The sequence below is a fragment of the Podarcis tiliguerta genome (assembly GCF_965153285.1).
Source record: "Podarcis tiliguerta genome assembly, chromosome: 3".
Lineage (NCBI taxonomy): Eukaryota > Metazoa > Chordata > Lepidosauria > Squamata > Lacertidae > Podarcis > Podarcis tiliguerta.
In genome coordinates this window covers 69,195,080-69,218,886 of record NC_139536.1, presented here as the reverse complement: position 1 = coordinate 69,218,886, position 23,807 = coordinate 69,195,080, and the positions used below count along the sequence as shown (strand labels likewise).

The window sequence follows — 23,807 nt, the reverse complement described above, 5'->3', positions numbered from 1 at the left end:
AAACACTGCCATTTGGAGGAGCACTTAACATAGCAAGAGAGCTGACAGAGTTACAAAATCACAATTCTTGGGATCATGCTTTCAGCATTTTCAGGGCATTCATTTATTTACTGTTCTGAGGTATTCTTGCCTGAAACATACGCAAAGATAAAGGACACATATATTGTTTTACAGATACTGAAATTACTTCTCATGTTAAATTGTTCTAGAATCTTACCAGGTACACAGTCACCATGCAACATAAATAAAACTCAATGCACTGGGGAAGGAAATTTGTCCACATTCATGATACCACAATGAAATCGCTTTTACCACAGTGATTATTAAGGTCTCTTAGTTATATACTTTGGGCATAATCCACCTAGAGTTAGGCACTGCCAAGTTCTATTGTTTTCAACAGGAGAGCTAAGCACATGCTTTGATCTGTTCCACCAAAAACAAATTTGTCTTGGGAACATTTAATTTTGGCTGGATTGTACACTTAGTTTTTTAAGAGCATGCCATTTTGGTCTCAGGCTTCATGCACAATATTGCAAAATCACTCCATTGGCTGTTTACAGCAATATTTATTCTGTACGTCTGTTATACAATGCTACGTATTAAAAATTGAGTCCTCAGTTTAAAAAGCACTATGGATAAGGAAAAGCTAGAACCACTCTTCAGATATACAAAGGGCTCATCCCTACTGGAGTTCAACATGGATTTGACTCTGCTTGTGTCTCTTTCTTCTCTTTTTGCGGTGTGCACACATCCACAGATAATACAATAGGAAAAGAAAATCAGATACAAAACTGCATGTTATGCGACTGGGTGCACTGAAGTGCAGCGTATGGGCAGGATTTTGCACAGGTGTGGTGGTGTTTCACTGGGTGCCATCTATCACTACCACCCTTACTTCCACCTTGCTTCTATCAGCCTTGAACTTTTCCACTGTTTCCACTGGTTGTTGCTGAAAGCACATTTGCAGTATTCTTATTTTTGAATCAGCTCTTTTGTGCACAGATCTAGATTAAAACTATCATCCTTGGAAGGAGAAGGGGAGGGGGAAAGTGTGGGTGACTCCAAATCCTTGCCTGACTTTGAGCAACACACCTATTTCTTTAACAAGCTGATATCCTCTCCAACTAAGGATATGCTCCAGGAGTGGGAAGAGGTGGGCTCTGGGAAAGCATGATTCAGTCAATAGGAATGCAGAAAGATGGGTTTGTGATGGATGAGTTGACTGCATGGTGAGACAGTATAGTGAGCACTCACAATTGACTGGATGGTGAGACACTATAGTGAGCACTCACAATGCACGTTGGCCCCAGTGAAGTCGGAAAATGTAGCCATGAAATCCTGGAAGCAAATTAAGTTGCTGGGTAGGGTGCTGAAATCCAGGACCCCCCAACACAGCATTCTCAGAAATGCTACTGTTCTATGTGCAGGTGGTGTCGGAAGAAAAAGTTCAGATGTGTTAGGTACCAGAAAATGTTTTGGAGAAAGCCCCACCTTTATAAATTTCAAAAGGATAGACTCCACTTGAGAAAAATGGTTTGGATGAGAGCCAATAATCAAAGTAAATCCTGACAGGACAAAGGTTCCATAAGTAGGTGGTTCGTCTCGTCTAAGAAATGTTGTTGTACTCCCCTTAAAAGGATAAAACACCGAGTTTGGGCGTGTTCCCGGCTCTAGCTTTGTCAATGGAAGCTCAGATAGTGGCAAGGAGTGCCTTTCATCTGCTTAGGCTGCTGTACTAGGCTCAGCCTTTAGTTAGCCATCCTTGAGAAACATCTAGGATTGTCTACCATAATGCGTGGTACATTGGACTGCCTTTGAAGACTGTTTGGCAATTCCAGTCAGTTGAAAATGCAGCTGCCAGGATGTTGATCAGGACTGGTTGTTGGGAACATATCTCACCAGTTATTGCAGTAAGTTTGCTGTCTTCCAGGCTGTTCCCAAGTACGAGTCAAAGTGCCGGTGACTACCTTTCAAGCTTTGCGTGGCTTTCAACCCAGGCACCTGAAGGAATGCCTGCTCTCATAAGCAAGTTGCCTATACATGGAGGCTCCTTCCATTCTTTAGATGAGGCTGTCCTCTAAGTGCCCTGCCAGGTAATGCATGTGGCCACCAGAGAGCCTTTTCGGTGATGTGGTTCTGTTTCTTGAACTCACTCCCAGATAGGCTTGTCTGGCATCAGTATTGTTATTCTTCTGGCGCCAAGCAAATGTGCTTTCGTTCTCCCAGGCTTTTAAATGTATTTTAATACATTTTCTGCTTTAACATGTTTGCTGTACTTTAATTATCTTGATTTTGTAAGCCATCCTAGAAATTCCGCTGAAGGGCATATAGGTATGTATGGGTCTACCTATCTAGCCACACACACACACACACAAGCATAATGAACAGTTATAGATGACACATTCCCTGCAAATATATTGGTTGTCCTTTCCCTACATGCTGAACTTCAAAAGGAGTGCTTATAAATCTACAAGCTATTACTAAATAAGGCAAGTCCTCTTATGAGGGTTGTGCAATTTAGATTCAAATGGTATTTAATATAAATATATTTCAAGCTGTAGCGTGAGATTTGAATCACACCACAGAAAGAATGTGCATGTAATAAGCATTGTAGCTGCAAAGCATTATACGATTAACTCATTAACTTTTTTTTTGTAAAGTGTGCATAATGCTAGAGGCAAGTCTGGACTCAAGAGGTACATAAACAATTATAGTTATTATGTCTGCTGCTTGTCCTCCTTGCCATGAACCTTCATATGACTATCCTGGTAAATTTGTCTGATCGTGTCTTTATCATGGCCTTCAATAACACATCTTGGAACACAGTTGTACCACAGCTTCTCTGACTTTCTCAATTTATCACATTTATCCTTGGGCATTTTTCTGTGGATGTGTCACATGCTACAGGGATTTCACATTTTCTGCACAACCAAACTGCTGTATTTAACATCTAGGAAAATGCAGTGTATCTCCCATAGTGCCCCCAGCTTTGGTTGTGGCCACATGTATGTGCTTTGTCGGTTTCGTTTGAGATCATCACAAACCTTCCTTCCTCTTTATCCACTTTCCCCTATTGCATGAAGCACTTAAAACACACACACACAGTTTTAGAGATTGTGAACTCCCCTGCTCCTAATGAAACCATAGCACTTTATATAACAGTAAGACCAACCACCCAACTGCTTAGCCATGATATAGACTGGGATCCCACTATTGCTTCACCCTGTACTCATGGTACAGTGCATTATGCAGAACACCTAGACAAGCAACTTTCAAAAGCCATTGCATACAGTAGAAAGTGCATACAGTAGAAAGTGCATCTCAAGACACTGCATTGGTCTGAAAGTGACCAAAAGAAACAATATGCCCATTGTATTCCATAATACAATGGTGCAGACAAACTAATGTGCCATTGTAACTACAGAGCATGTATATGTATGGATATGTGTGGAATGGGTGAAGCACAGTCAGTGAACAGTTCAGCTGATCATATGAACCCTCAGTAACAAACTCAAATACCAAATTGATCAGTGAAAATATTGCCATTTAATAAGCTGACTAGCTCGATTAGAATCCTGTACAGGTATTTCTCTTAGCCCTGATGTGATCTTGTCAATTTTTTTTTTAAAAAAGGGGATGGCCAACTTGTGGCCCTCCAAATGTCTGTGGAGTACAACCTCATCAGCCACAATCCACCCTCTTATTTTCTTCCCCTGTATCTTCACATTTCTAGATAGAAGTATGAAAGCATAAAATCCAAGGACATGACATTTGAAGGCAGAACATCTGGGATATTAAAGGCTGCCAAAATGCAGAAGCTAAAAATGGAAAGGTACGCGCTAGTGATGTAATGGATGCAGATAATGGTACTGGAGGAATGTCAGGCAGCTCACTCTATGGGATAACAGTGATTGAAAATACAAGATTAATACTAAGTGGCCATTAGAGACACCTCACTTTCTAAATCTGCATCAGCACTAACACAAAGTTCTTAGACTGTTAAACTCCTGGAGGCACCACTCTCAGATGTTTCAGCGATTAGCTCAGAGGATGGGTGAATGAGAACATGCTGCCATTTCCCCTGTAATTATGGAAGGCCTTTTGATAGAGATGGCTTGAAGCATAGAATCTTTGGCACCAAAGATCCTTGGAAGAGACCAAGACTGGCAGCTGGATACATCCCATTATAAAGTAAGGGTGGGTGGGCCAGCACAAACACATTCATGCAGAAAACACCCTCAGCCTATTGTGCACGCAGTTTACATGTTCACTGACGGAACCATGTCTTGTTTCTGAAACGTACTTGCACCAGAAATTTCCTAGAAGTGACATGTTCTGGAGCCCTAGATTGCAAAACCTAATATCTATACATCTGGAGACTAAAAAGGTAAGTCTAGCCACCCGCTTACCAATGGCCTTTGTGTAGTGCCTTGCACCAAGTAACAATTCTGGGGCTCTGTACCAGAACGTCACCACAACTGGATCCAGATCTGCGAGTGGCTTAAGAGGTGAGTTGAATAACCGTGCAAAGCCCATATCAGCTGAAAAACAAAACAGTATTTTTATTATACTAAAAGCAAAAGCTTCGAAAGCAAGCTGCAGTGCACTGTACAATTAATATGAGGGGAACTAGACAATGCCTGTGCCTGCTGAACCTCAGAGGGGAGTGGCAGAATAAAACATTACAGAATAAAGTCAAATATAAAGTATACTTTCAAAACAACATAATTAACAGAAACTACAAAATTATCTTAAAGATTTCAAAATAAAACATTACAAAGGAAGTCAGCTACAGAACACACATTTAATGCAGTATAGAAAATGCACATTTAAAACAGCATAATTAGCAATAAAATAAAATATTATCATGAGTATAAACATTGCTCCTGCTGTTACTGCCAATCCTGCCAATGGTGGTTCATGGCGGATAGCGGCTGTGGAAGCTCAGGTTTGATGACGTGAGTCTGCACTAAGGGGCAGTCAAGACGGTCTCTGGCCCCTTCAGCAGCCTCAGCTTTTGTAGCTGGAGTCAGTCAGGGCCAGGTGGAAAAAGATCTCCAAGTCATGGAGCAGGTCTTCCAGGATTCATAGCCATGATAATCTATGGCCCTTCAGCAGTCATTAAATTACAACCTTAATAAAAGCAGTTGCAACAATTTGCATTAGAAATGTAATGAATACTTACCAATTTTAACTCTTCCTCTTTCAGGACCTTCTCCCATTACCAGAATATTTGCTGGTTTCTAGAAAAAAGGGTAAAATATTATGCTGACTAGCTGGTAAATCCACATGAAATTAAGTCTTCTGTGTACTTTAGAAGTTTAAAGTACTCAGATCATGATCATTTTTCCTCTTTGAAATACCATTTTAAATTGTATGCAAGCAAATAGTTCATGAACTATTTTAAATTACTCTTGTTTTACATTATGCAAAACAGAGTTTCAAATAATCACAATACTGGCCTGTTGCTGCAACGGCCTGTCTTTGCCTTCTGCAGTTGCCCATGGCTGTAAACCAGGAAGGCGGGGAAGCAAAAGGTACCAACTGAAGCAGTTCCAACTTTTGCACCATATTTGCTATTTGGAACTAATAAGACAGAACATCAACAGTTAAATCTGCTGTTTAGATTAGAGATAATTGCAACTCCCATTAATTTTGTAGGTGTCAAGCAAATATCCTGAACACAATGAAATAAAACTGCATAAAATATAATTGTGAAATCTGTCAATGCACACTATGAGGTAGGTTTTGGTTCAATAGCAATCTAAGATGACATAGGAAGAAAATGAATTGAGCACAACAGCATAAGCTATATCTGTGAAACAGCTATGAAGCTTGCAGGTCTGTTTCTGAGTACAACCATCAGTGAAAACCACCTTATGTCCCTCTCTATCTCCCCGCTTTTCCTTATCCTATTTTACCAAATTATACAAGTGACAATTTAAGCTCTTCCCTCCTTCTCTTGTTATTCCACTAAGTTTGGCAGATCCTCCTAATGCTCCTTCTACTTTTTCCTTCCTTCCTTCCAATAAACCAACCAGCATCATACCATTTCGCTATGAATACTGGACAGATGTTTACAGAACATCATTTGAGAAGCACTATACATAAACTTTATATTGTTAGTAGAGTTTGAAAACGGGTCCTCCAGCACTAGGTGGAAAGTCTGGGGCAATTTTGAATCTCATTTGAATCTACTTAGAAACATAGAATCATAATTGCTTTGATGAAAACACCTTTGGAGATTGATCGATTTGTTCCTTACAGTTTTTTCCCCTCCAGAAGAATTCAAGAAACTTTACTTACATGTGAAGTTGAAGTAAATACATAAGACCATTTTATGGTGTTGAATATTTTAAGGAATTAGTACAGAAGAATCATATTAGCAAGTGAAAGAGTGTGTTTGCGCATCCACCTGAATACATGTAGACTAAAACTGTGGGTGAGGAGCAGGGGTGTACAAGGAAAGTCTGCAGGGTATTTTTACTTGTATTTGCTTGAACATGAGTAGAACAACATGCACAGTCAGGGACTGAGTGGGCGGAATGACTCACATCACATGCTGGGAGTGGGGCTTGCATGCATGTTCCTGTACACGAATTCATTCTTCACGTGTCCAGGCATTTGCCTGGTCTAAATATATGCATGTATAAGAAGACTAAAAAGCTTATGTAGGCATATATATGACTGAAGTAAGAAAGTATGTAGTTGTTGTTATCCATAAGAAAATGCAGCAAACATTATAAGCCAAAGACAGCATTAAGATCTCCAACACGAACTTCAGAAAAGACGCATGTGTTCAGCAAATCCAAGGACATCTCAAGGGCATGCCTCCGCTTTGGACAATGGCATTCATTCCAATGAAAACATGAGAATTCATGGTTCAAAATTACCTATCAGATCTCTTATAATAGTATATGTGCTTTCTAATTACGTCAACACCTCTGGGCCAGTTAACACCTAGTTTAAAAAGCTTATACTTTCAAAACTCAGCTTACAGTGAACAGAAGATGCCAGCTGTTAAAGAAAACGATAGTACTGATCAGCCCATGTTTAGTTGCTATAGAAACAAAAGGTTAGATTTGGAATCTCATGTTTAAATTATCAGCAATAAAAACTGAACAAACAGATCCCTGCTGAGTGTGAACTATGGGGTCTGACTGTGTAGTAAAGGTGTAAATGTAGAATGTACAAGGTCAACAATAATAAACTGGAACCATCTGCTGCAGAAGTAGCATAGATGTTATAATTTAAGGCAAATTCCTTTGAGCAGTAAATAAGTAAATGATCATGTTTTCTTTCCGCCTGCTAGTGGGTGTAATGCAACGAATGCATCTCTAAGAGGCAACACAAAGAGCAAGAGCCAAAAGTGCTCAGACAAACTATCATGTTCTTGAAGAATAAAAATAATTCAACATCAAACAGAAATCAAACTGTAAGAACATTGGAGCTGCTTTAATGCATGCAGGGGCAATCAATTCTTTAGTATGAAGGCCAGAAAGGAGCCAGCAAAAACCAAACATAAGTAAAACTGTCTGCAGCTTTGAATAAGAGGAACACAACTGATTAAATGATAAGGGAAACAATGGCCAACAGAATGCTAGCATTTAGTAGCCTTTACTGTTCCTGAGCTTATCTAGGATATAATTCTTTAGAGATACGACCTTCCCATGAGAAAAATGTTATCCTCTGGGTACTGCTGGTTTTTGTTTTTGTTTTTTTAAATCTGCAAACAAAAGCAGTTAACTATTGGAGCGTGCCACTATATCAAAACAATCCGTAGAAAATGATTCATGAGCACTTGGCTTACTAAGCCATTAATTCAAGAGAGGATCAAAATTGTTAGCATGCTTCCACAAGAAAAAGTGAAATTTGGCACACCCATTATCCAAAACATCCTGATTACCAGGGGTAGGGTGAAAATAGGATATTTTACACATTGAAAGTTCAAATGTTCCCTGCTGCAAGTATTGTATAGCTGTGGGTAATGGGCAACTATAGCTGTCCCTTTACGTCAGGAGAGTGTAATAACAATTAAACTTTAAAAAGCCTCTCAAATAATGTGAACTTGGCTCACCTCACCTTACCACCCCAAAGTGTGCATATATGAAGCATACCTAAAATGGCCTTGCCTTTTTCCAAGATGGCAGCATCATTATTTTGTACAAGTTCCAGTATCTTTACTATGCTCAAGAATTCCCTACTGCCCAACTATAGAGTGCATTGTCTAGAGCAGGGATGAGCCTCTAGCTCTCCAGATGTTGTTGAACTCCAATCTGCCTCAACCAACATGACCAACCCTCAGAGATGGTGTGAGTGGCTATCGAGTAACAACTGGAAAGCCACAATTTCCCCAGCCCTGGCACCTTTGTAAAGCTCTTAGTATGACTGCTGCTAGGGGACTTGGTGAGGTAGCCAAGGACTGCAATGTGACCTGTAGGCGGCCACGGGTTGCCCATGCCCACCTCTCATCTAGCTAGTAGTTTGCCCAGTGTCTCTCATTGACTACTGAAATAAAAAAAATAAGGTCTTAGATATATAAAAGATAAATGTTCGTAACTGCATATATAAACCATATGTCTGAAACCCCACAGAAAAAGTCCTGAAACCATTTTGTCCCTCCCAAATTGACCTCAAATCTTTCTCTGCAAGGTTGAAGGAAAATGGAAAAGCCTCCTCATTGTCTTTTCATTCACAAATTCTGTCTTAAGGGTATGTCTGTGTATGAATAGGGTGAGTCTGTGACCTGGCTCGGGAACTAAGCATTTATTATTACAAAAGACTGGCCAGGCTCTCCCGGGTATCCAGTCAAGCAACCATTAACAGGTAACCTGCCAGACAGGAGATAAACAACACACTCAGATTTCTGTTGTAGACCACCCTTTCTGTGATGCAGGTATGACGTATCTGGGGGGTGGTCTTAAGCTACACCCCTTCCTGCGATGTAGGTATGATGCATTTGGGGGGTGGTCTTGAGCTACACCTCTTCTGTGATGTATGTATGATGTTTCTGGGGGTGGTCTTGGACTCCAGGGCAGGCAATTTAAAATGTCTATATAAGGGCGGGCACACCTTTGTTCTGGGTCGTCCTCCTTTCCTGCTTGTGAGGGGAGCACCCTGCTGCAACAGTTCAATAAAGATCAGGCTTATGAGCTGCTTTGCTTCTCAATATTCTCTGGTTGGCTTCTGTTATTTTCTCCGAACGATGGAGAACCTACAAAGGGCTCTATAAGGGATCTTGTGTCCCCCATAAGGGAATAAGGGCAGATTTTTGTTTATTACAGAATGGAAGTCACTTTTTGAAGCCAGGTGCACAAACTGAATTTAAACAGCAAATTATGTATCTGTAGAACCTTCACTCCCAAATACCATGTGGTGTTTAATGGCTAATTTTAATAAGCAAAGTAATAGGACATTGTGCTTCTTCTATTACTGATTGTGGGAGAGCCTAGCAATTTAAAAATGTGCACTTTTTAATTATTAAAATATAATAAAAAGGAATGAGTAAACATGATACACTGGATTTCAAGATGTTTATCCTGCCATGCTCGCCTTGTGAATAATGTAGTGATGTGTCTGTGTATTTTACTAAAATTGAAACCAGTGGTCAATGTTACATGACCCTAGTTGAAACTTCATACAAATCACACCATTGAGGTAACACTACTGGGACAAAAGCAAAGTTGCAGTTAAGTATAGACTAAAATATAGGGAAATTGTTTCACAGTTTAGTTTTTAAAAGAAGTACAGTATAACCTGATATGATCAACAGAGATGGTATTGCCCACACAATGATTCGGATACCTGAACTTTCAAAAATGGATGTCCCATCCCAATTAATATTTTATAATGATAGCAGCAGATTTGGGGACAGCTCTTCTGCATACTCTAAGTGGAATATTAAATTCTTTTATAAACGGGTTAAAAGGGATTGAGTACTGAAAAGGAATCAGAGCTACTGAAATAAAGAATTACTGCTATCAAGCAAGATCTGTGCTAAAGCGGCAGAATTAATGTTTTGCACTTTCCTACTGTCAGTGTCTGCTAGTACATATTAACTTTTGAGAACTGAACTTTCAGTTGGGCTCAGTTTGCTCTAGACCATTGAGCAAATAACAGTATTTACATAATCTGAGTAGCAACAGGTATGGGTGACCTGGCTAGGGTAGTGTTCTATACTGAAAACATTTTGACTGTTAACTTTGGCATAGTAACTTGCATATGGTTCAAAAGCATGAGAGAAAAGAATGGTGGCCATGATCTTTGGCATGTATTGTCCATGGAAGCTAATTGGCACTGTCCATTCTCTGGGTTGTCAGCTGGACCGCTCTGGATCTAGATGGAAAATTAACCTCAGATAACAACAAGGCCTTGTGCAGTAGATGGTTCCAAAGTTACTCTGCACTGAGTGCCAACAATTCAAAAACCAGAACCTAAAGGCTGAGAAAAGACACTCAGACAGGAAAGGAAGACTGTGCTTGGCGTGGTGTCTAGGTTCACTTTCAGGTGATGGAATGTATTGTACTGGAGTGATTGTTTTCTGTTGAAGGCAGCCTACCATGCAATGAATATCACTGAATTCCAGAACATAGCTGCATTTTAAGTTATATCTTTTTAAATGGAAGATCTGATCACTGATCTCTAACATCTGTTTAATTCGGCTCTTTCTTGAAGGCAGGTGATCCAGCAAGAAGGGGAAATACAAAAGGGATAAACGGTTGGGGAATTCCCTAACCATCTAGCCCTTTTAATTTATTTGAGTCAGTACAGTGCTTTGCGACTCCACAAATCATTCCCGCAAAGCTCTAACTGGTGATAATATTCACTTTTTGGTGCTGCTTAGCTGTCATTGCTACTCCAGTCTGCTGCTGCCTCTGTGTCTTCAGAGACGTTTAAGTTTCTCTCTCCTTCGGAAAATGATATGAGCCAATCAGTTTCATGAAGTGAATATGGTGATGAGACAGTGTGCTAAGTTCTTCTACCTGTGGCAGATTTACATTGGTAATAGAGTGATGGAGAAGGGTAACCCCCCCCCCCATACTGTGGTCCCATTCTAATGGGAGTGGAGAGCTCTGGTAATGAAACCAGAGATCCAATCATGAATCTCGCTAAGTTTGGCCCTTAGAGGCTTGAAATGTATAATTCCACATTTATAATGCATGCTGATACTTCTTAGGTATTCTGATGAGTGTATTTAATAGAAGTAATAAATAACCCGGAGAAGTACTCTGTCCTACACAACACTCTTGATATGCTGAGAATGCATGCATGCATGCATTTTCTAACTTATAACAACTTTCAAATATATGTGATGGTTAAAGTACATGCATGTAACTGCCCATCTGACTGAACTTAGTGGCTTTAGGCTAAATGAAACATGTTTGAATCTTCAAGTGAAATAGAATGTTTGAAGGGTGGGCAGGAAGGAGAAGGGCAAGAATGTGACATGACTATTTACAGGCAGAGGTTAATTTGTTTTAGTCTTTTTTGCGGTTGAGTTGGGAATACCTCAAGAACAAGTGGTAAAGAACAAAAAACAGATTCCCCCCCCCCCAAAATACGTTGTAGCGATTGTTCTGTAAAAAAGAAAGTAACTGACAAAGAAGCTAATTTTAAATCAAGGATTCTGTGAATTCCAGACTTTTTACAATAGTACCACTATATTATACAATTAAGAGTGATATTTTTTCACCATCTGTGCATGCTGTTTTGAATAGCAAATTGTTAAGACACAAACAGCAGCACTATTTAAGAGCAGCACTCTAAAAATGCCTATTATAAATATTCCCTGAAGGACTTATTATATCTAGATGATACAAACAATGTCCATAAAATGTCGACAAACTAAATATCAACATGGTACCAAGGACAAAGCCAAGAGATTAACATAGTTTTCCTTGCCTTCTTTACGGATACAATATTTTGCCACAGGACCGGAGGAGAAACATAACCCACAGTATTTGCTGGGGTGGAATGAACACAAGGAAGCAAACCAAAAATGAGCCCCACTGAGCTGCACCCATAAAACATTTTAAATGAATGTTTCTGATGGCAAGTTAATATGCAGCACTCTAACAAAAGTTGTTTTGAGCTAGACAGTTTTATAACAAACTTTACTTCCTTTTCACTTGCCTCAGATTTTTCGTTTTCTGCACCAGGGGACTGGAGTCAAGGGATAAAGCCAAGTCAGGACCAAACTAAGAGGCAAGGCTGAAGACCAAGCTATAAATCAGGACCAGAGGAGGACAAAAGGAGACAGGAATGCACCAAAGCTCATCAAGACTCTATTGCTCAGGCAAGGCTCAACTGGAACAGAAAGACGACTTCCACTCCTTCCTGTCCAGGAAGATCCAATGGCCAGCTTTGGAAGGAAGAGTCTGACCAAGTTGGGAGTTGCCAACCTGGTGCCCATAAGCAGCACAGTAACTGCAAAGACCTTTATTGGTGCCCCACGGAGCTCTTCCATCCAGTAAAAGGGGAATTGGACATTTCAGGGCGTATTGGTTTCCCGTGTACACCAATGGCCCTGGGAGGGGGCTGGTGTGGGGGTAATAATTTGTTATTATTTATATCATAACCCTAATTTATTATTTATACCACATGGGTGAGCTACATACAGATTTCAGTATTCTCACCTTTAGTCCTGGGCACCATCTCACTCATCTGGGATCACCAGCAACAACTCGGTCCTGACATCTATACATCAAACATGTGCCTTCCCCAAAAATATGGTTCCAGGAAAACATGACTATGGGCTGGATTCAACAACCCAGTTCCGTTAGTGGAAAACAGCACAAGAATTCCCACTAGCACAATGGGGCTTTACCTCCCCACCTCTCCCAAAACCATTCTGGAGGGTCAGTGAAAACTCCCAGAACAGTATTTGGTGGGAGGGAGGGAGGGAGGGAGATTGTTTTGTTGGGCAGGCAGAAATGCTTATGCTGACTGAATGATCTCCATAGCAAAGAGTTTAATTCCACTCCACAATCTCTTCCCACATACTGTCAGCTTTTCTAGACTGCAAGTAATGTTCATCACCCATGGAAGCAAGCAGGTCACCATACATTCAACATGCTAACCACAACTCATGTCCCTATGTCCCTAATGATTGGATCCCGCACACTACAAGTATTCAACCACTACCAGAAAATGTATGCTCAGCATGAAATCATGTAGATGAAAGGTAGGTCTCTCAAGGTTTCCTATTGTGCCTTCTTACACAAAGATTCTCATTTTCTGTATCCGTCTCTATGAGGACCAAGGAACATATTATGTTAAAAGATTTCTGTGCAAACCACCGAATCCCTAATCTGGACCAGGTCTGCAATGCAGGTAAAAAAAGGGGGATAACCTTTCACCTTCTTCTTCATGATCCCAAAGAAAACTGCACATGCATGCACACACATCAGAAAGAAGCCTCTGTTGATGCCAGATCTGGGTAGGAAGGTGTTGCAACTGCTATTTAAAATGCACATACACAAATGCAAGTATGTTTTGCAAACAACTCTTGGATGATCTTTTCAAGTAACAGAATGCCATTCAATGGTCTGCTAGGCAATTCTCTAATCCAGCCCACTGGAAATATTTAGCATCACGTCCTTAAGGTTTGATACTCATCAGTTTCCAACTCCTGGGATCAGCAGCCTTAGAACACTGGCTCCTTTCTCCATGGAAGCAGAATTACTGTCATGGGCCCCTGAGGAAAGGCAGCCTTCCTGGTAACATTTGTTTCCTGTATGAGATGCACAACAGGATCTTATATTTGTTTTGTTTCCAGATCTATATCACCACTGAGTAGCTGAACTATGACTGGTTCTCACAATATTTCACAGTTGTCTGTTATTTGAAATTTTCAGCAGGGGTATTTTATTCTCTCTGTGAAAGACTCTCCTGTCATTCAGGACTGGTATAACATGCTCAGCTTCATGGATGTCCATGAATACTTTCATCAAACGCTTCCGCCAAAGGACAAGTGAAAGTTGAGCACTGTCTAAAAAAGCAAACAGACAAGGTAAACAGCTACCTTGTCAACGATCCAGGGGGCAGTCCACAATCCAGCATCAGTTACAGCCTGACTGATGATCTAGGTAACAAAATTTCTATAGGTGGCAGTGAGATTAAGAAGACATTTAAGCACCTGAAGTTGAAAAAAAATATTCCCAGGGGCTTACTCTAAGTATGTGTGTGTATTTGAGATGCTGTTAGTATGTTACACTTTTTGTATTTATCCTTTATTTAATAATACTGTAAGGTTTTGTTGTGCTGTATTTTTGGTCATATTTTTGGTCTGATGAAGATAATAAACAGGAGAAGAAGGAGGAATGCATGTCATGATAGCACTTGTCTGAAGGTGCCTGTGGATCCTGTTAGCCATGAATGCCAACAACTCAGGAGCAGCATGGCCAAAAAAGAACTGGCAAAATACTTTCCATTTTCCATGACTGATTCCACATTCTCTGCATGGATTTAGAGAATCGAGATCACTAACGGCATGCAGGCACATACTGTGGCAAAACCCATGACAGTTCTGCACCAGATCTCCAAATAGAGCCACAGCACCCTAAGGCTGTTTCAATAAATTCAGAGCTCTCTTTGCCGCTACACATTCAAACTGCTTCCGTTTATATTTCAGGGGTCTCGCATTAGCTGAAGGGCTTAATTTTTCCAACTCCCATGAATACTACATTCCAAAGGCTGAAGAGAAGGATCCAGCTATCAAGAGGGAGGAGGGAAGAAATATTTTTTCCATTAGCGCTCACTGATGAAACTTCATCCAATCATTGACAGCATACCAAAGGATGGTCTCCCAGTATCCATAACAGTGCAATACAAAGTTGTTAATGTGTTCAGAGTTCAAATAATTTCATTATTTATTTACATGCTGCTATCTCATAAAACAACATCAAAGGAGTAGTATCTCTATATATATATATAATAAAAACACACACATAAAATTAAAATCAGACACATATGGAAATATGTGTTCTTAATTGCCTGCATAAACATGGCAGAATAGAGGAATTTTCAGCAGGTATTTAAAGGTTGAAACAGAAGCCACCCATTGAATCTCTACTGGCAGAGTATTAGAGGTTGACTACAGAATCATTTAAATTACACCCACACTGGACACAAACAGCTTATGAAAACGTTTCTTTCACCTTTCAATAATTATGTACAAGCCCCTGAGAATAACTGTGCCTTAATGCATTTGAGTATTATTTATGTGTGCACATGAGAGATGGTAATAGCAGCAGTGAAGTCAAATGGTGACTTCAGTATCTGCCCCCCTCCCCAATACAGTCGTACCTTGGTTTTCGAACAGCTTAGTTCCCAAACATTTTGGCTCCCGAACGTCGCAAACCTGGAAGTGACTGTTCCAGTTTGTGAACTATTTTTGGAAGCTTCCTGCAGGAAATCAGAAGCTGTGATTTGGTTTTCGAATGTTTGGGAAGTCGAATGGACTTCTGGAACGGATTCCGTTCGACTTCCAAGGTACGACTGTAAAAAGGAATGGCTGCACCCAAATACCGTATTTTTCGCTCCATAGGACGCACCTAGTTTTTTTTGGGGGGGGGGAATAAAGAAAAAAAAATCCCCCCCCCCCAGGCACGGGGCTGGCACGGGGGAAGCCTGAGCTTCCCCCTACCCCAGCTCCCAGAACAGCCTGCTATCCGCAAGCCTAGGGGGTCGCGCCGGTCTCCCCAGGCTTGCAGAGAGCTGCGCAAAGCCCGGGCGCGCTCTTCAGCGCGCCCCAGGCTTCGGAATGCAGGCAGCTCTGCGCAACCTTTGGGAGCCCGGCGCGACTTCGCGCCGGGTTCCCTAGGGTTGTGCAGAGTTGCGCGAATCCCGGGAGCGCAGGCAGCTCTGCACAACCATTGGGAGCCCGGCATGAAGTCGCGCCAGTCTCCCAAGGATTGCGCAGAGCTTCCTGAAGCCTGGGGAGTGAGAGGGGTCAGTGCGCACCGACCCCTCTCGCTCTCCAGGCTTCAGTGAAAGCCTGCATTCGCCCCATAGGACGCACACACATTTCCCCTTCATTTGTGGAGGGGAAAAGTGCGTCCTATAGGGCGAAAAATACGGTAAGCAATGTTAGATTAATAAGATAAGAAAGACTTTTTTTAAAAAAACAAACTTGCACTGTCCCCCCTCCCCCCTTTTGGGAAGTTGGGAGAGGGGGATGCAATGGGACTTAATATTGCCACCTTGCGGAAGAGGTGGTTTCTTAGATAAATTTCTAAACAACTTTTCATATTATTCAGCCGTCATTTACGCTCGTGACAGAATTATGAGGCCAGTGGTTTGTTCTCATGAAACAACAACTGTTTCTGGACGATCAATATCTCAGCTTAACAAGCCTCCTGCATCTGCACACATCTGCTTTATCCCTGCTGTGCAAGCAGGGAAACAAGCTAAGAAGTGACAATTAACTCTAGCTTTCTATTGCATTGAAGAAGCTGAGGTCAATGGCTTCCAAACAAAGCAGGATATTAAAAACATGAATTAATATTTGGGTTTGTTTGGAAGCCATTAACTACAGTTACCTGATCTGAATATAATGAGAAGCTAGAGCTCATTGCAGCTTCATGGTTGTTTTCCTGCTCATGTGAAGGGAGGACAAAAATGTCCAGGAGGCGCTTTCATACATTGGCTTATTATGACAAGATACGATTGCACAAATGTGGCCATAGTCTCCTAAGGAACTTCCTACAGCTTGTTGAGTTTTAGAATGGTAGACAGCCAAAGTAACCCAGAGCACTTTAAATGGCTACCTGCTTTTTCAGTGTAAAGTGTTCTTTGGCTGATGTACTGTTTGCTTATAAAGCTATTTGCTAACTGGATGCAGCACCAGAGACTTGCAGCAGATGTTGCTGTTAAAAGCCAGGGATGATACAAGTTTACTTTTGCCATGAAACCCCTAGGAGTATTTAAGAACATCAAGAAGTGAAGCAGTTTGTGAGATTCCCCACCCCCACCCAGTTTTATTCACTTCCCAAAAACAAAAATGTAATCCAAATTATTTCTAAACAGTTAAAAATCACAGCACTTACTAAGTCTCTGTGAAGCACCCAATTTGCGTGAAGATAATGAATTCCATCAAGAATCTGATAAAGTAGTGATTTCACCATAGATCTTGGCAACTGCATGGGTTTCTTGTTTGCTTTTGAGGCACGATGGAACTTGATAATATGCTAGGAATAAAAAAAAAGATTACAGACATGAATGTTGATGAAATAAAATTCTTACAGTGAATTTTAAAAAATAAAAGCCTTGCATGTTCCAGGTGGCTTTCTGAAACTGAAGCATGCTGGCTAAGGGGACTCTCAGTCTGGTGAGTTGCAACGAGCTATAATATTACCGTACTTACCTGAGTGGCACCTTTTTACATCTATATGCCATCTGGTATATTTTCAGCATCTATTCTCCTGAGGAGGGATTCTACTTGCTTAGTGTTGTTATTGTGACTTTTTGAAACTCAGTAAAATATACCGGTAATTCAAGAAATATAAATTTGAAGCTTCTCTAGTTCCAAAATCAAGTGTGCAAGTATGTCTCATCTTACATGCTTTTACATCTGACACTTCAGAAAATGAAACAATGTGATATGATATTTTAATCTCCTTGGATATGAGATTACTAGGATTGGAATGAATTTTATTTTCAGATTTGCTTCTCACGTTTTCCCAATTTCTATGTAATTTCCCGTTGTTTTAAAGCAATTTTATTAAATTTAGCACTGTGTTCTTAAGAGTCATAGACTCTGGGAGATCTGTGCCAAATAAATGTTTGGAGTCAGTGGAAAACAAATTATGGTATGCAAACCCCACCCCAATGTATTTTGCTTTGTTTACATTACATGTTTGGGGTAAGAAGATACAGCCCAGGAGTTCTTTTCTTAAATTTTTTATCAGTAATTAGAGAAGGAAAGTTGAGATTAATGGGAAAACAAGGATAAGGAGTATGGTCATGGGGAAAGGCTGGGGTCAATCATGAAAGAAGTACTAAGTCTCAATTGGTGGGATCTACTACCAGGTTGCGATCTGATCTAGGGTTGGTCACAACAGCAGCACTACTACCATGCAAACATTAAGAATTGAATCCTCAAATGCATGTTATATGCCTGTGAAGAACAGTGGTCTACGTGTGCGAGAGGACTGGTGGGTGCAGTGGCTGCACCATCATTCTTAAAACCCAGCAGTCAGACCAGAAAGTAAGTAGGACCGACCAGAAGTGACTTGAGGAGGAAGAGGCAGGAGACTCTGCCTCCCTCAGGGGAATAAAGCAAGGCAGGGCGGGGAGGTCCCAAGAGAGGAAAGAGGCTGATAAGGCACTTGAAGGGAGTGGAGAGTCCATACATGGGAACAAAGGGAAAGCAAGAAAGAGGGGAAGAAGCTAAGAGGGAGCACATGCAAAAGAAAGGGAGTGACTCAGAGTAGGAGTTGTCAGTTTATACAAAAGGACAGGATGCTGGATGAATGCTGAATCTGTTGACCTAAGACTCAACAAACATTACACCAAGCATCAAAGAACTTTGTTGGACATAAGAAGTACATTCATCACATTAAAATATTCATACTGATTTTTAATTGTATTTTTATTGCTTCTTCTATTTTTTATTTTGGGGGGAAGTTGCATTAAATTTTGAATTCCATTAAAAATGTTTTAGCATCTAGCATAGTGTATTACAACTGCTAAACAACAGGCAAAACACACACACACACACACCACACACACATTAAGTGGTTTGCTAAGGCCCTCAGCAATTTTCAAGTGGTCTGAGGTGGGTAGAAGTTTAGAAGCCACTGCTTTAGAGTGCACAGGAAACTGAAGTAAGACGTTGCTGGCGATCTGGCGATGGGGGGATTTTACTTTGTTAGTAGCACAGGCACACACACCAAAGAGAAGAAAGGGACTAAGTTTGTGCCATGGGTTGTTAAAGATTAGTTCAAAGACCTGCTTCGTGCAATATCTCTGTCGCAGTGCAGTGAGTCTGTTCATATGTGAAGTGCCCTTCCCTGATCACTGAGGTCTAATGCACATGTATCAGCAGCTGCTCTCCCATATGGAAGTTTTCAAATAAGGTGCAAACCCTGGGAATGCTACACATGGTCCCCACCTTCCTTCTCCTATCTCCAGCACAACTCCACACCTTCCTCCCTGGTCAGCCTTTCATCTGCACTGCTGCTAACCATTCTTTCTCTCTCAACCAGGGCTTCCCGACATTTCAAATTCCAATTTAGAGGGTTAGTTGGTTACTGTTGATGAGAGATAAAATGAAAAATCATACTAAAGCTGACAAGAAAAGGAGGAGGGAATTCATGCCAGAAAGAAGAGGAGGAACAGAGAGGAAAATGCCAATTCAAGGCTGTATTCCAATTTGGTTGGCATTACAACCAGAACCAGGTCTCCCCACAGGAGTTTCCAGGGAAGAAGGGCTGACTTCTTAGACACTCAGCATCTAGAAAGGTACAAGCTCTCCATAGTGAAGAGTCTATAGAGAAAAAGAGTCTGGGATGCTCTTATAAGGAATGCTTATATTGCGATTCTATACTATTACCTTAAACTTAATTGAAGCTGTACTGTTGATTATGATCGTTATGTAATGGATGTCTTCAAGAAGTACAATTAAGTTAGTGCTTTCTGTGGTGAGTTAAAGACAGATTTCTCCACCAGCCCTATTTAAAATATAAACTAAAGCCTGAGGACTTACATAACCTGTTCACTGGACCAAAAAACTTAAAGCACCCAGAGATTACAGATTACAGTATTTGTAATTGCAAATATTCCTAATTAGGTTTTTCTCCACTTCGTTGGCATGCAATCAGCTTAAATGTAGAAAAACAGCTAACGAAGAAACAAATACAGAAGTTGCAATGCTTAGAAATCAGTCCAGAAACTAAATGCTCAGCCCTATTTCTCAATTTTTATTTAATTGTTTGCATTAAAAAATCCATACCTCCAGCATTAAGGGAAAAAATATGGCAATGAACAGCATAAAAGCAACAATAAAATTACTGGTACATTAGTAAAACAAGTACAAAAGACATCATAAATCAGTAGATCAGCTTAATACGAAAACCCTGAGGGAAGAAGAAGAAGAAGAAGAGTTTGGATTTGATATCCCGCCTTTCACTCCCCTTCAGGAGTCTCAAAGCGGCTAACAATCTCCTTTCCCTTCCTCCCCCACAACAAACACTCTGTGAGGTGAGTGGGGCTGAGAGACTTCAGAGAAGTGTGACTGGCCCAAGGTCACCCAGCAGCTGCATGTGGAGGAGCAGAGACGCGAACCCGGTTCCCCAGATTACATGACTACCGCTCTTAACCACTGTTTTAAGCAGGCTCCTAAATGCCAAGACCTTAGTTGCCTGTATGATGTTCACTGGGGGCATATTCCAAAGGGCAAGTGCTGTCACACTTAATGCCCTGGTCGTAGTGGACATTAGATGAATCTTGGGACAATAAGGCACTGCCATGTGCTTTTACTTAAATTGTTCTCCAGATCATTAGTAGAATACAATAATATTTTATTTCCTAAAACAAAGTGTACTGGAATTGATGACTCTTAACTAGTAGCATATTGACAAATGAATTGTGCAGTCTTCCATATTTTTGTCTTGGCATGTGTGTCACTGCCCTCTGGCAACTGCAATGAGTTTCATCTCCTTCCAACCTTGGAGCACTAGTGGTGGCAGTGTTCATCCCAGAAGTCAATCCCCTCCCCAGAACCAAGGATGGGTGGCTGCACAGGCCAAGCTACCTAGAGTATGTTCACCATGCAGGGCCAAAATGAAAAGCCACCACATTCTGTCCCAGAGCAGGAAAGTAAAGCAAGATGCTTCCTGAGTCTGATTAAGGCACATGGAGCATTTTAGCTAAGCAACAACAACAAAAAGATGTGCTCTCCGGTAGGAAAATAAGGTGCAGGGCCTCCTCAGCTGCGTAGAAGCCAAAATAGCAAAGTAAGGCTAGAGATTTAGCAACCATGATTTTTGTCTTGGTTTCCAAGTCTAGTCAAAACTGTTGATCTATGGAAATGTACCATCTTTGGATTTTATTTTATTTTTCTAAATCTGCCCATTCTCGCAGAACTCCTTCCTATAACACCTATGTGACACATCCTCTCTCTTCCTTCAAATTATACCTTAAATTCAGTCCTTCTGCGATACTTCAGCATAACCCATAGTCTTCATCCCCTACTGAAACTAAGCCCAAATATTCACAAATGCCCCATCTTTCTCCTCTCCATTCATCACCTTTCTCTAGATTGGATTTTTGATTGTAAAATCCTCAAGAACAAGGACCTGCCTTTTTGCTTATTATTCTAGTGACAGTAACACAACAAAAAGTGTTACCTTCTGCTTGTTTATGTCCTAGCTCAGTGGTACCCAAGTATGGTCATATTATTTATCACTGAATTATTGTGCCTATGAATTTACAAGTTCTAAACTGAACTGAGATTGGGGTTCTTTTTTAAAATGTTGAGCACAAACAATCTCAGGGAGAAAACCTGCTTTATCTTTCTCGCACGAAGCAGCTGAGGAAGAAGATATTAATAAAGTACAGTGAGAAGGCAGAGATTAATAGTGACCATTTAAATCAACAGTAGAGATTTGAGTAAAGCAAGGGTGGAGAAACACTGGGGGTGCTTTAAAAAAACAAACCAACCAGTTTTGACAAGGAGAAATAACAGAGGCGTGTACAAGACAGAAGCTATCACCAAAAAGCTAACACAACAGAGGCTCATATTGATAATATGGCAGTTAAGTTTTCAAACTTTGGTGAAAAGAGAAATGTGGAAGTAATATATCCCTAGCTTACTAGATCTGATTTAAGGAATGCTAGGAAGCTGTATGCTGGCTCCCTCGGCCAATAAAGCGAGATGAGCGCCGCAACCCCAGAGTTGGCCATGACTGGACCTAGTGGTCAGGGGTCCCTTTACCTTTACCTAAGTGCCTCTAGGATCACCTTGCAAACAAAGCTAGAGAGGCTCAGATAAGCTTATACAACAACATTTGTACTGTGTGTGGAAAGGAAGGTCATACAGCAGACTATGTCCAAATTCAAACATCAGAGCTCTTTTTAAAGGTCACAAATCAAACTGTGGCAGAATAAAGTATTCACATGCTCAGGAAAGTAATTATACCCTGGACTGCAGCACTACTGCTATTGCAAATGTTCCAGCTGTGATGAAATCTAATTGCCTGACCCAGGAAAGGAAAAGCCCTGGACAGACTTTTGTTTTTTAAAGAAACAAAACCATGGGATTCCGACTAGCTTTCTTGATTCTCTGTCTGGTACATAAAAATAGCAACTTTTTCAGCATCTTCAACCTCTAGAGACCACCCTGTTCAGTACAGAAATGGTGCACAGAGTTTTAATACAGATTTATGCCACTAACTTATCTAGGAACTGTATTTAAAAAGGTAGATTAACCAAATCAGATATATCACTGATTCTATTAACATTTATACTTATTTTACTATGTTTCATTAAATACATTTTTAAAAAAATAGAAATAGAAATGGCTTTTCCCCAGATACTGTTGGAACCAGCAATCTATAAATTAGAAAACAGATGGAGGTTTTTCCACCAACTTATAGACCTGGTTTGGACATCACATTTAACCACAGTGAAAAACAAACTATGGTGTAAACATGTATGAACAATCGGCTGCTGCATGTTGAATAAAGGTCCCTACTTCACTATCTCCCCTGCTTCCACTGTTGCCATGCTAGAGAGGAAAGAAATCAGAGGCTGGCTTTGCACTATGTGTGAACCAGTATTCATGGCTTGTTTATCTCTGAACAAACCATGGGCAGTAAACCAAACCAACATCTGTTCTTGGTTCACTGCTTGTTCTTTATCTGGAGAGAAAACGTGGCAAGTGCTAGTTCACATGTAATGTGGAGCTAGCCTCTGGTTTGTGTTCTCTCCAGCAGGAGCAAGGACTTTTGAGGAGCGCACTCCAGCACACTGCTTGTTCATGTTAAGCCAAACTTTATTTTTAGCTATCATTTAATGTGATACTTGACCAGGCCATTCCAAGAAGGCTTCAAAGCATCTATAGTTGTTTTACTTCTTTAACGTTATGAATGCTTCTAAATTTTCCTTATTTATTCCCCAATAAAGCTTGTGATCCCAACTAGATCTTATCTCTGTGCTAAATTAGAACCTTCTTCATATGACTTGGTTTCCTCATAAGTCATGGCTTATGAAATTACTGTTTATTGCGATGACTTAGTGTTCCATATGAAACTTGAATTCAAGTACAGCTTGGTGTTGACGTGTAAATCTAGCATCCATGGTTTGCACAGGCATCCCACTGCAGATGATCACCAAGAAACAAAGGCATAAGACAACAGCAATTGGAAATCAAGTTATGTACTGGAGAAACAACCCATGTTAGGCAAACTATAGCTTAGCACTGTGAGTGAACCAGGGCAATATTCATTTAATGTACTTGTATTTCACCTTTCTTCCAAGGAACTCAGAATGACACACATGGTTTGCCTCCCTCCCATTTTATCTTCACAAACAACCCTGGGAAGGTAGGCTAGGTTACGAAATAGTGACTGGTCCAAAATAAACGAGGGAGTTTGATGGCTGATTAAAGATTCAAACCTTTATTTACCTGCTACTATTCCACTGCTCTAGTCGCTACACCACGATGGCTCTCAATCTAAAATATAAAATGCTACTAGTATAATCAATGGCCCAGACTACCATCTTTTCTATCCTGAAAATTTTAAATACTACTCTTTATTTATAGCACAGAGCATGCAAACAAGTATGACACCAAGAATGTAAGT

At 40.6% G+C, this 23,807-nt stretch overlaps 2 protein-coding genes across 5 annotated transcripts in view; one reads left to right on the top strand and one right to left on the bottom strand.

The window, feature by feature from the left end:
* LOC310674516 (uncharacterized protein) overlaps positions 1-14,318 on the top strand; it is a 61,136-nt gene extending 46,818 nt beyond the window's left edge. For 2 of the 4 annotated variants that reach the window (XM_083433785.1, XM_083433789.1), the window contains one exon: positions 3,734-4,402. In XM_083433785.1, coding sequence (XP_083289911.1) covers positions 3,734-3,745 — 12 coding nt within the window. In that variant the 3' untranslated portion in view covers positions 3,746-4,402. Of the gene's footprint in view, positions 1-3,733; positions 4,403-12,137 lie in introns of those variants that run through there. The other 2 variants (XM_083433786.1, XM_083433784.1) reach the window with 2 other exon arrangements.
* Positions 1-23,807, bottom strand: part of CDK19 (cyclin dependent kinase 19) — a 75,543-nt gene that overhangs the window by 15,886 nt on the left and 35,850 nt on the right. Inside the window, 3 exon segments of the mRNA XM_083433775.1 lie at positions 4,410-4,541; positions 5,186-5,243; positions 17,049-17,189. Coding sequence (XP_083289901.1) covers positions 4,410-4,541; positions 5,186-5,243; positions 17,049-17,189 — 331 coding nt within the window.